We start from the raw sequence: 13581 nt of genomic DNA on the forward strand, positions 1-13581 counted from the left end.
AACCTCGTGCCAGAGTCACTTGGAAAATTCCCAAGCACTCTCCTAAGTTTAAGTTTTTTACAGTTTCTCTGGACCAAATCTGGTGCGGGCTTGTACTATTCTGTTCCCATGGGGATCCCTCTGATCTCCGTACATCCATCTGGGCCGTGCTGGTCGGATTTACTTTCGGGAATCCCAAATGCACGTACTCCGGGCTCATCCGGATCATCTTGGTTATGACTCCCACTGAGACACCACGGTGTCTGCGCACCCAGGCACCTGCGCATTGGGTGAGACCCCACCCTCACCCCACCAGAGCAGCTGGCGGGGCGGGATGGGGCGGGGCCCAGCGGCAGGTGGGGGCGGGGCGGGGCGGGGCGGGGCGGGGCGGGCCATGCAGGAGGCCTGGGAGCTGCGAGGAACAGAGGCGCGGGAGGCGCGTGGAGCCCGGACAGAGCCCGTGCGCGCGCCGCCATGCCCTTGGCCTTCTGCGGCACCGAGAACCACTCGGCCGCCTACCGGGTGGACCAGGGAGTCCTCAACAACGGCTGCTTCGTGGACGCGCTCAATGTGGTCCCGCACGTCTTCCTGCTCTTCATCACCTTCCCCATCCTCTTCATCGGTGAGCGCGCCGCAGCAGAGGAGGGCGGGAGGGCGCGCGGGGGAAGGGCGCGCGGCCCGGGGTTGGAGCGCGGCCCCGGCGGTCAGGCACCCACTCGCCAGTCTCCCTAGGTTCTCTGCTCTGCTGTCTCCGCTCTTGTACCCTTCCCCCATCCCTGAACCCGCGCCGAACACAACGGGCACTCACGACTCAAGGGGTCCCCAAGTTTTGTCACTGCCGAGCCTGACCAGGGATGAGGCCCCGCACGAGCCGTGAGGGGGTCGGCCACACCCTGAATGGCAGCGGCGGGAGCCGGGTCACCCCTTTCCCAGACTCGCACTGTCACCGCCGAAGCGGGACTCTGACGGGAGCGCAGGCTGCAGCAGGGGAGGTTGGTGGTGAAGGCCCGCGAGCCCGGCTCTGTCCCGGCGTGAATGGACCGTGTGCAAAAGCTTCTCCCGAGCCCGGAATCTAGTGCACGCTGGGCGATGAGATAGACTTGAGGTGCCGGTACCCCACTACCCCACAGAGCGCGAATCTTCGGAGTGCAACTTCCCCAGGACCATAGAGCACAACCCCTTAGACTCCCAGCGCACTTGCCAGAAAGTGGTTTACAAAGTTGGGCGTCCCAGTCAGGACAATCCTCTTCACTCTAGTCCCCTCCTCTCCCAAGACCTTGATTCTCCCAGGCCAATCAGCTCTCTTCACAGAGGGTGTTGATGTGATTCCTCAAATGTTCGTTTACTTTAATTAAGAGAAACAACAACTCTTAAAAATCCTTTGGGGGAGAAGGGCGAGGTGGTCATCAAACTGATTAATATTAAGTTGCTGAACTGGGCTACCCTGACAATCCCAGTTCTTGGGAGGTGGAGGCAGGAGGATCAGGGAATTTAAAGTCATTCTCAAGGTTAGTGTGGGCAACATTAGACCCTGACTCAAAAATAAAAAGCTGCTGCAGAAGGAATTTGCTAGTTACTGATAAAGATAAATGCTCAGCTAGAAATAGAATACATGCCTATATGTGTATCAGAAATGAAACAGAATGGATGGCCTGTCTCACAAGGGTTCCGTGTACTACTGTTTAGGACCAGGCTGCGGTCCAGGCTTAGACGTTTAGTTCATCTGTTTGGCCGTGCGAAGTAGGATTTGAATATCCTCTCCCTATCCCCATGGTGGCCCTCCCACCTTCTGCATCTCTCCCTGCAGGATGGGGCAGCCAGAGTTCCAAGGTGCACATTCACCACAGCACCTGGCTCCACTTCCCAGGGCACAACCTACGTTGGATCCTGACCTTCATTCTGCTCTTTGTCCTTGTGTGTGAGATCGCTGAGGGTATCCTGTCTGATGGGTAAGTGAGTGACTGGGGAGGGAGTGGTCCTGCTCCAGGGAACTTCTGGGAAAGCCCAAGGAGCCCTCCCTGTACCTGCTCACATGCCTCACACAAATCAGTACCGTGGCTATTAGATCCCATAACCCTTCGTCTGACGTGACCTGTGCCAAGTCCTAGACAGACAAGAAATGCAGATAAAGGGAATGCAGATTTCTGTACCAGCCCCTTTAAAACCATTCTAGAGCTTGTCAGAGTGTTTCCCAGCTGCTGTGGATAATGTCTGGTCTCTTCCTCAAGTGACTGAAGTGGGTGAGAGGACAGTTCAGCATGTCACTGTTCTCACTGAAGGCGTTTCCTTGGTCCTCATTTGTTTGTAAGATTCAGTCCCTGGATCTCTGGGCACTCATGTTTGTCACCGTACAGTCCCACCAACCTCTGGCCCCGTTCTTCTCCTCACTTCTCCTGCAGATCAGAACGTGTGTTCAAGTCTCAGTTTGCAAAGCTGTCAGGAAGACTCCATGGGTGTCTGGTGACATCTTCAGTGTTGGTCCTCTTTGTATTCACAGTGCAGGGCACCCCAAAGCTCTGCTCACATTTATTGTATCCCAGAAAGCTCCATAAAATGATACCACAAGGACAAGGTCTGGGAGGAGAGGAGAAGGCAGTATTAGACGGGTTCCATGGTGGAGGTGGCTTTGGAGCTGAGCCCAGAGCGGTGACAAGTGTTCTGATGGGCAGAGGAAGGTGTTAAGGAGTGGAAAGACTATGACCCAGGAGCAAGAGGGACAAAGCGCAGGTGCACCGGGCCTGTGCACAATCTTGATTTGAGACCCAGAGGACAGCTTGATGTGTGGAGATGGCCTTGGGCTCCAAGCTAGCTGTCAGGGGCAGGAGGAGTGGAGAAGGCTGAAGCAGATGGCGTGTTGAAGGGAGCCATGAGACTGAGGCTGAAAATCAGATCTAGGGCTCAAGAGAAAGCGTTTGGATGGCGTCTGCCTGTCTGAATTGGACTTGACTCTTAGTTTCGAGCCAAATAGAGATGCCCTCGGCACAGCACTCCTGAGTGAGAAGCCCAAGACGTTGTTGGTGAAGCCAGAGGCAGGCCAGGTCAGATAGGTGACGGTTGACTGCGGCGGGAGATACAGTGTGTGCTCAGAAAGCCACACAGGGGGATGTGGAACAGCCATCTTTAAGACAGAATGAAGGAGTCAGGGAGCCTCAGAGACTGTTTCAGGTGATGTCACAGATGTGGGTGGACATTGGGCTGGAGCATCTGAGGTCCAGCTCATCTGAGCTGTAATTAGTCCTGCCACCTCCTGCTCCCTAGTATCTAGGCATCCAGGTGTTGGCACTAATGTCTTGCCTCACCTCCTTGAGGCATTGGGTCCTACTGCTGACCAAAGCCTTCCAGACCAGCAAGAATACCATAAAGCATGCTTATGCTTAGTAGCCAGGGACCAGTTAGTACCCCCGCCTCAGGACCCTTCCAAACTGTTACTGAGTGCCTAGGAAAGGTACTTGTGAGCCCTTGGGCCAGGAATACCCCTAGGTTATAATTGACTGACAGGAAAATACCCCACTGAAGAGAAGGGGCCCAGACCTCCTGCTGACCCTGCTCAGTGGCAACCATGGGAACTGATGTCACTCAGCCTTCCCGGACCTTGTGGTTTCTACCTGTGAAGCGAGAACTGGAGCCCTCACTTGCCTCTTTGAGGAACAGGGTCCTGAGTCCAGCCTTAGAGCCTGGAGCAGAGGATGCACGCCCAGGACACGGGCACTGGAAGGAAGTAGCCCAGACACCCACTCTCACCATCTCTCACCCTCCACCCTGTGGAGTTGTATCTGCACGCCAGGCCCACCGAGTGTTGATGGAGGAAGGTCATTGGCTAATAAAGACACTGCCTTGGCCCATCTGATAGGGCAGAATTTAGATAGGTGGAGTAAACAGAACAGAATGCTGGGAGGAAGAGGAAGTGAGCTCAGATGCAGGGCAGCTCCTCTGAGAGACAGATGCCATGCTCCCCTCTCCCTGGCAGATGCGATGAAGCTCCGACCTAGGATGGACGTAGGCTAGAATCTTCCCGGTAAGCGCACCTTGGGGTGCTACACACATGAATAGAAATGGGCCAAGCAGTGTTTAAATGAATACAATCTGTGTGTTGTTATTTCTGGTGTAAAGCTAGCCGTGCAGGAGCCGGGCAGGACGAAAAGCAGGCCCGCAGCTCCTACTACAGATGGTGCCCAGACATGGGGCACTGAATCTACAGAAAGCTTGAGAAAGCTTGGGAAAGACTAGAGTAAAGCATGTTTTCTTGGTAGCAACAATTTCTCAGGTCTGCTCTGCTTGCTATAGGCAAGCAAGTGCTCTCATCTAAGAGAGGCTTCCTGACTCAGCTTCAGATGTGAAACCTTGCAGCTCATTTAAGAGGTCCTGCCACAAAACACTTAAAACGGTGTTGGTGAAAAGCTGAAGGCATGCTTTTCGGTTTTCAGCCGTAGCAGGAAAAAAGTTGTATTGTTTTAAAATGCCGGCTTTGTGGGCCATCCTGCCAGGGCAAACTCTAACTCTTTGAGGCAGGAGGTCAGCTACAGAGAGAGCATTTGAGTGTTGTAGCTTGTTTGCTGGCAAGGACCTTGAAACGCCACAGAGTTGTGGTGATAAACATGGCTACAGCCGGTACCTCAGCCATGAGGCTGGAAAGCTAAGGAATGGCTGGATACAGCCGTCAAAGCCACGGCTTTCATCCTACTGATATTGCTTGGTAAATTAAAGACTCATGTGGTCAGAAAAAGAGAGATATACAGTAAAGAGAGATTCAAAGACAAAGAAAACTTTAAATGATTTACAGTGTGTTTAAAAATATATGCAGGCTGAAAGATAAAGTTCTTAAAAGTAAAAAAAACAAAAATAAGGAAGTAGTTGGGTGTGGTAGTACACACCTTTAATCCCAACACTTGGGAGGCAGAGGGAGATTGACCTCTGAGACTTCAAGGTGTGGTAGCACACGCCTTTAATCCCACTGCCTGGGAGGCAGAGCCAGACAGATCTCTGTGAGTTCAAGGACAGCCTGGTCTAAAGAGTTATTCCAGGATGAAGATATACAGAAAATATAAAATAAAAGTAAAAGTAAACAAAATAGAGTTAAAATAAAGCTGCACAAAGATGGAAAATACACAGAGAATCTTGATACTGTATGCTATTATGCTCTCTTTGAATTGTTTTAATGCTGAGGAAGGAGCAACAGATGCTAAAAGATATTTGTTTATAAATGCTGCTGAACTAATCCAAGATAGATATTTTCAAAATACCTTGACTTCAGAATTTGGATCTGAGGATATGCTACTTTGGAAAAGAGTTTCTTCTTTTGTTTTCGCAGAGGATGAGACTCTTTGGATTGCTTCTATTTCAATATGGTATGATAGACCACGCCCTCCTGAAGGGTTGCTGTGAACACCTTCAAAAAATTACTTTGCTCAACTGCCGACTGAGAGGAACCTAGCACACAGGTTATACCATGAAAGACCTGATTAACAGCGCCCCCATTCAGCAGGAAGCAGTTTGGAGAGAAATAACTGCGCCCATATTCCCAAATATTGTTTATAAATGTTCTTTTACATTTAAAGGGGGATATGATATAGGTATGAATAATTCGCATTGGTATGGATTTTAAGGTCAATTTTGTTATATGTATATGTATTTCTGATATTGATTAAGGTATTGTGATTGTATAGCTCATGTAAAAATGTTATGTATATAAGTTGTTAATGAATAGTTATTTATAATAGTCAAGTTTGTAGTCATGTTAGATTTTCTAGATGTGCATAGATATATTTTAGATAGACATTCTTCATATCTTTCAAAGATTATAAAATATGGCATTTTAAGTGTTTTAATAACTTAAGGTTTCTTGACAATGAGACACTCTGCTCCTGGCAGCACCAATCTATTTCAAGCAGAAGATGGGCATCGAAGAGGCACCTTATGGAGTTTGATAGCCATTTGGGCAAGAAATTGCTCTTGCCTGGACTGTTGCATAAACTGGACACAGAGAACCCACAGAGAGAGGACTGCTGAACTTGCCTAAAGGTGAGATGATCTTTCGGGGTTCCTGATTCATGAAGGAGTCTGCAAGACATTCTGCAGGACACAGCAGATAGTGACTGAACTGACTTTGAAATTTCCTGCTTCATGGAAATGTCTCTGGAAACTATAGGCCTGTGGGCCGAAGATGGATGCCCCAACGGTACAGAGAAACGTTGGGTGACTGTCCAGGCAGCGAGATGTCTCTGTCATTTCTAGAGTTTGAAAGTTGCTTATTTCTTGTTTGCTTAGGTAATATTATATCCTTCTGGAGTCTTTGATGGAGTTGAAGAATAGATAGATAGTTATAGTTTTCTTTAGTTATGATAAAGATAAAATAGATGTAAATATTGTAACTGTAATTCTTACTTGATAACTGTTTTGCTATATGTAATTTTGCTATGTTAGAGCCTTTCCTTTTTGTTTAAACAGAAAAAGGGGAAATGATGGAGGAAGGTCATTGGCTAATAAAGAAACTGCCTTGGCCCATCTGATAGGGCAGAATTTAGATAGGCGGAGTAAACAGAATAGAATGCTGGGAGGAAGAGGAAGTGAGCTCAGATGCAGGGCAGCTCCTCTGAGAGACAGACGCCATGCTCCCCTCTCCCTGGCAGATGCGATGGAGCTCCGACCCAGGATGGACGTAGGCTAGAATCTTCCCGGTAAGCACACCTTGGGGTGCTACACACATGAATAGAAACGGGCCAAGCAGTGTTTAAATGAATACAATCTGTGTGTTGTTATTTCTGGTGTAAAGCTAGCCGTGCAGGAGCCAGGCAGGAGGAAAAGCAGGCCCGCAGCTCCTAATACAGAGTGTCTCTCCTCCAAGGCACAATGCGTCTCCAGCAGGACTCTGGGCTCCTGGTCTTTGGGGAGGTCATCCCTGAGTCAGCAAGTGTGAGGAAGGAACATGAGGGGCCATATGGATGAGGTGATAGACCTGCCCTGTGGCTCCCTACTTCCACACTGCTCTGGGGCACGTGGAGCCGGAGCCGGGTAAGACGATGGTCTTTAGCTGGGATCTGACTTAGACTCAGCTGGATTTAGTGACTGACTGAGGTGTCTTGAATCTGTAGTGATGCCGCCTCCTCAGGAGCTTGAGCCTATGAGTTCATTCAGAGCAGCCAAAGCTTTCAGGGTGATGAGGGGGCGGGAATGAGGCGAGTGCTTTCCCAAATCGCCTTACACCCGACAGACATAAAGAAAACTTGTACCTAATTTCTTTGCTGTTTCTTTCTGAGTCACTCAGAAAAGCATTTAAGACTGATTATAACTGATAGGTGGCACAACTGTTCCAATTCCAGTTGATATTAAATTCATCCCAACATTCTTTCTAGCACAGAGGCAGGAGTTCTGAAGCCCCCTCTCCCCGGCAGTGATTGTCCTCTGCATTTTCTCCTTTGCGTCTCCTCTCTTAGCAAGACGTTTTACTAGGAACATCAAGGTGAAAGGACATCAGTTAGTAGTCCCATTTAACAAGAAATGAGAAAACTACCTTGTCTGCAGGGACTCAGCCTTTCCCCACTGCTCTGCGGGTCAGCCACCCCTTCCTCACTGTTCCACGTGTCCCGTAAGAAGGAAGGAGCAAGCCGTGTTCCAGCCGTGCCTCTTCCTTACAGGGAGGTCATGCTCTACAGACTTGACTTTAATACTTCAGTGGCCAGAACTGCACGGCTGCCCTCAGACTAACCCCTGGAAAAGGGTGTAGAATTAGTAGCCCACTTCAGCTGATTATATTATAGCTCTTTTGATAATTTGTGAGTCTTTGTCGAACAACAAGGGGAGGATGCTGTTTGCAAACAGGCCGTGGTGGTTCCGTGCCTGCACTTGGACCTCCGCAGAGTCCCCAGACGTCTGGCATGGTGCTCTATTCCTTATGGCACGAGTCCTCTGTTGAGCAAATATTTGTCAGAGCGCAGCCTGGTTCCACACCTTTCCCTAGTTTCCCGCTCCCTTCTTTGCCCTCCCTCAGCCTTCAGGCCGTCCATCTGGAGTAGCCCTTCCATGGATTGTTGAGCTCTGGTCTTTGCTTACCTTCTCCAGGGTAAGGGCGCTTGGCCCGCTGGATCCAGCAAAAGGATAAGAAAGGACATTTCTGAGGCAGGAGGCTGAAGTGGACCCTTTGGGAATGCAGAGGGTTTCCAGCACTGCTGGTGTAGAAAGAACAGGCTGGGCGCTGCTAGAGAGGTTGCTGGAGGCTGTCGCCTGGGCCTTTAGCGCTGGACTGGACTGGGTCTGTGGTTTGTTGTCTGTAGGAAGACCATGGTCAGGAGAGCTAAGGCAACCCTCCGCACTTCTTGGCTGAAGCTGAGGTCTGGGAGGACAATGTGGATTGTCACCATGCCTGCCTCCTGCCAGCACTGAGGCCTTTGTGGTCAAAGCAGGAGGGTACTATCTAGTAGTCTCTGCCCCCCAGCCCAGAGGAGGGCAGAGGTGCGGTCTTAGACATATGACGTAGCCAATCTGTGCCTCAGTTCCCTTGGTTATAGAATAGGGTGGGTGGGTGCCTACATCATGGGAGCTTCATTAAACAATTTACTACTCATTGGGTACTTAGTATCATGTTTGGCATGGGGCGTATACTGAGAAACATGGACCACCATCAGCACCATCAGTACAGTGCCTGCAGACACCGTCAGTGCTTACCTGTGCCACTCACGTTAAACGGGCTGTTACTGAGTGAACTGGGATGCACGGAGTGTTTGGGATACAGGCCGGGATACAGAACGACCAGCATATGGTCATCCAGGCCATGGTTATCCGAGGCCCTACTGTGTGCTGAGCAGGAAGCATAAGCCCTGTGCTGCTCTCCTGGGTGCTGCCTCATGCACATCCTCTCTGATTTTCTCTCTCTTCTCCCATCCCAGGGTGACAGAATCCCGCCACCTCCACTTGTACATGCCCGCTGGGATGGCGTTCATGGCTGCCATCACATCTGTGGTCTACTATCATAACATCGAGACCTCCAACTTCCCCAAGCTTTTGATTGGTAAGGATGGGGAAGGCCTTTCCGCCAGCATTCACTGCGCACTTACTCCAGGCACCAACCCAGGCTGGGAGTCAGAAGGAAAGAGGTCTCTGCCTCCACAGAGCAGAGGTCTGGAGGAGGAGGCAGAGGGGCAAAGACAGTGGATCAGCCAAGGAACGGGTGCTGAGGATGCGATGGAGACAAGCAAGTTTGTGCAGGAGGAGGGTGGTTGGTGTGGTTGTCTGTGCAGGGTGGTCAAGGAAGTTCCAAGCAGAGTCAGCCTGCAGAGGTCTTCTGATCTGAATGTGCCTGGCAGTGAGGGCAACGTGGCCAAGCCCAGTGAGCAGGGCCCCTGTGGAAATCTGGAGCTGACTCCCAGGGGTAAGGGCAGTGAGATGGCCCCAGGGTAGGAGGAAGGGGCAAGCTATGGATCGGGGTTTCGGGCTTGTGGGATTAGAGACGTCACTGGACCATCAGCTCCAGGTCAAGTGTGCGGTTAAGAAAATGAGCCATGTGTTTGGGGGAGGGAGGGAGATGTGTTCAGCAGATGTAGGTTTGTGGATGGCACCTAATGCCTGAGCCTGGATGAGCTCTCATGGGGAGCAGGGAAAGGCCTGAGGCTGCCTGACTCTTAGACACTCAGGAAGGAGTAAAGACTTGCAGCTTCTGACATGGATGACTGACCGGGGTTCCAGGCAGAAACAGTAGCCATGCCACCTGCCCTTCTTGGAGTGTGCAGCCTGGGCTGGGCTCTGTGCCCATAGCTCCCATAGTCTGTCTCACTGATGTCCACAGTAGCTCTGTTGGAGCTGTAGCTCCCCAGTGTTGCATACAGATATGAAACAGAAAGGTTTAAAACAACACCAGCAAACACTCACTGAGCGTTTCCTTCATGTCAGACTCTGTACTATGCATCTTAAGCCTTGTGGCAGCCCTATCAGGTGGGTCCCACTGTGGTTTTCCTTCCACAGAGCAGAAGCCTGCGCTCAGGGGTTCGGTGACTTGGTCTAGGCTACCCAGATACTCAGGCTGCCTCATGGAAATCAAGCAACTGAGCAGGCTTCTATCTGCTTCTGAGGGTCCTCAAAGCTGCAAGTGTAGATCTGCTACTGTGTAGCCTACAGTCTATGGCCAGGCTGTGCCTCTGGTGGTCCATCAGCAAGTCACGGATGTTCAGAGTCACAGCGTGTAATAGACACTAAAATCTGAGCTCTCTGTGCTCTGTCAGTGACGTGGCCGTCTTGTCTTGATGCAGGCGACATTTTCTAATATCTATGCACAGGCCTGCCTTCCCATGTTAGGTGTGATGCTCCATCAGGATCCTCCAGCTGTGGCCCTGCCCCCAGGACCCCATGTGAATGAATGAGCATGCCTGGATTAGCACCCAGAAGTCAGATGTTAGCTCCACGCTTCAGAGAGCAGTCCCCAAGAGAACCCTCCCCCTATAATGGATCACCAGGATCAGGCTAAGCAGAATCTTGCAAACACTGTCGGCACCGGAAAGCCAGCCTCTTCACTTTCCAGCAAGTACCTGGTTCTGTCTTGGGAGCGCAAATCATCACTATGGGTGGGTCTGTGCTTCCCAAGAAACCGATGACTTCTCTCATTTCCCAGGCTCCCCTGGTTGGAGTTTTGCCCCCAGGAGAAGCTCTCCAGTTCCAGAAATTCTAGATCAGGTGAAAGGGGGTGCTGAGCTGTGGGGATAGAAGACAGTTCATGGAAAAACCATCCCCCTTCAAAGGCTCACATCTGGTCACAGGTCTGGAGTCCCACAAGAGGATAAATCATGATACGGCTTAAACTATCCCATACAATATAATTCTGGGGCCCCAAGAAAGACAAGAACAGAGAACTGGAACTCACAGCAAAGAGAGAAGGGCTCCAGGCAGAGCTGAGAATGTGTGCAAAGGCCCTGAGGAGCAGAGAACACAAAGGGATCTGAGAAAGAGTGGTTGGAGAAGGGAAGACAGGGAGGAGACCATCAGCAGGGTACAGGCCTCATACAGGTCCTGGTCCTCTCTCGGGAGTAATGAGCAGTTGTTTGCCTTTGGTCTTGGTTGTTGTTGCTATTGTGGTTGTTGTATTCTTGTTTGTTCATCTTATTTTTGTGACAAGGTCTCCTGTGCAGCCCTGACTGACCTTGGGCAAGGTTCTCTCGGCTCTTTTTGGGTTTTGTGTGTGTTGTATGTGTGCTCATATGTATATAACATAGTGTTGACCATGTTAGCCATTGTGTGTGCATTGCTGTGGAACATTTACACAGCCATGCAGCCATCACCACTGTCCATCTCTAGGACTTTCCCAAACCAAAGCGCTAAACTCATTAAATATTAATGTCTTACCTCTCCCTTCCCTAGCCCATGGACCTAGCACTCTACTTTCTGGTTTTATTAAGGACTTTTTTCCTTTGTAATGTTTTAGTTAGGGTTTCTATTGCTGTGGAAAGACACAATGACCACGGTAACTCTTATAAAGGAAAACATTTAATTGGGGCTGGCTTACAGTTTCAGAGGTTTCATCCATTGGTGGCATGCAGGCAGACATGGTGCTGCAGAGGTATCTGGGAGTTCTACATCCAGATCGGCAGATAGCAGGAAGCAAGTGTGTGACACACCAGGCCAGGCCTGAGCTTCTGAGACCTGAAAGCCCACTCCCAATGACACATTTCCTTCAAGGCTACATCTACCCCAACAAAGCTACACCTGCTAATAGTGCCACACTTATGAGCCTATGGGAGCCAATTTCCTTCAGACCACCACAGTAACTTCACTTCGGATAATTATTCAGTGGCCTCTGTCCATGTTGTAGTCTGTGTCAGAACTTCCTTCCTCTGGGACTGAGTAATATCCCATTATCTTCTACGCCACATCTTGCTGTCCATTCGTCTGCTGGTGGACATTTGGGTTTCTTCCGCTACCATTACTATTATTGTTACTATTGTGGAGGTCTCTTTGCTTTGGTTCTTTTCATTTTTGTTTTTGTTTTAGTTTTAGTTTAGTTTTTTTTTTTTTTAAGACAGGATCTCATGTTGACCAGGTTAGTTTCAAATTCAGTATGTAGCCAAGGATGACTTTGAACCCCTAACCCACCTCCCAAGTACTAGGATTACAGATAGGGGCCACACTCCTGGCTTTGAGTATTCTGAGCATCAGTTGTGGCCGTGGGTGCAGTGAGAGCTTCTGAACATGACCTCATGTGTGGTTCTGTGAAGGCCAGAGTGGAGTAGAGGGAGAGCAGTGGGTGGGTTCAGAATATGCAGGTGTACTACTCAGAACATGGCGGTGGGAGGGGCGTGGCACTGAGGAGAAAGCTGGGGAGAGGAGTCGGAGTGTCTAGAGCCAAGAACTTTCCACCTCCCACCCACGCCTATGGCCAGGCTCCCGCTGCTCTCAGCCAAACACCAAGAAGCTGGTGGGTGCAGGTGGCTGTGCCCAGTGACAGGTTTTAGGTTGGTCCTGTGGGAGGACACTCTCTGGGCTCACCCTGGCTCCACCATTAATTTCTTCTATGCCCTGGCAGAGGAGACTCAGGCTCTTTGAAACTTGGTTCCCCATCCAGGTAGGAACACTAAGTCCTCCTTGGCTAAATCACAGACTTGTTATAGAATCCTAGGAATAAGACACAGGGGCACAGCTCAAGTCTCTGCCCCAGAAGGTGGCCCTCTAATCTGGGCAAAAGATACCCAACACATTGAAATAACCCATGCCAGGGATGGCCCCCAGTTGTGGATCCCCGTGGTCTGGAGATGAGCACACATGAGGGGCATTTCCCTCTCTCCTTTTGCCCACACTCAGAACTGATCACATGGGGAGGCCTGGTGTCTTGACCTGCTTCTCAGCCCACAACCAGGTCAAACAGAGCTCATCTTTTTCTCAGAGGATGCCCTGATGACTCGGGTGTAGGAGAGACCACAAGCCTCCTTCACTCACTGTGGCTTGGTTTGTAATATGACTAGGGCTAAGGGATGCTGGCACTGCCCGAATCAGCACCCACTCTGGGACCGCTTACCTAGCTCTGTTGGTGCTTGTTCAGTTTGCTCACATAAGTTAACGGTGCCAAGTTGTCTGTTTATGGGGAAGGATGAAGGTTTAGGGCAGAATTCACCCAGGGCTTCTGAAGCAGATCAAATCTGAAATCCAGTTCTCATGAAAATGTCAACAGCCAATGCCCAAAGGGCAGCCATGCTACTCGCCAGGCTCCCTGTACTAAATGATTTCTACACACAGCTCCCAAACACCTTTGGGCGGTGCTGTCACTGCCCTGTTGAAGGATGTGGAAATTCAGGTCTCAGAGGGTTACAGTGCCATTTGACATTACAGTGTGATATTGTCAGTCTACAAAATCTACACTTGGAGACTCTACAGTGACAAAACCCATAGTGTTTTAGGTAAGTTTCTGATTTTGCGTTGGGCTGCATTCATGGCTATCCCGGGCCACAGGTTGAACGCACTTGGTGCTCTGTGGTTTACCCGAGGCCATCCGCTGTCATGCGTAAATCTGGGTGAGTTTGGCAGCAGGGTTCCACCTCTAATCACTGAACCACACTGTTCCATGGTGCTAACAGTCACTCTTTCTGTGTCCCTCATAACCCCAGGCCTCCAGGGAACATTACTGGGGTGCTG

The 13581-nt window shown here is 50.2% G+C and overlaps 1 protein-coding gene across 6 annotated transcripts in view; it reads left to right on the forward strand.

Annotated features, from left to right (window-relative positions):
- Nucleotides 1–385: 385 nt before the first annotated feature.
- Nucleotides 386–13581, forward strand: part of Abcc8 (ATP binding cassette subfamily C member 8) — a 74018-nt gene continuing 60822 nt past the window's right edge. For all 6 annotated transcript variants that reach the window (XR_009056081.1, XM_057755948.1, XM_057755949.1 and 3 more), the window contains exons 1-3: nt 386–601; nt 1787–1928; nt 8859–8980. Coding sequence is in view for 5 of the 6 variants with exons in the window: in XM_057755948.1 (XP_057611931.1) it covers nt 454–601; nt 1787–1928; nt 8859–8980 (412 nt within the window). In the remaining variant the exon portion in view is untranslated. The remainder of the gene's footprint in view (nt 602–1786; nt 1929–8858; nt 8981–13581) is intronic.

Source organism: Chionomys nivalis, chromosome 23, assembly GCF_950005125.1.
Source record: "Chionomys nivalis chromosome 23, mChiNiv1.1, whole genome shotgun sequence".
Lineage (NCBI taxonomy): Eukaryota > Metazoa > Chordata > Mammalia > Rodentia > Cricetidae > Chionomys > Chionomys nivalis.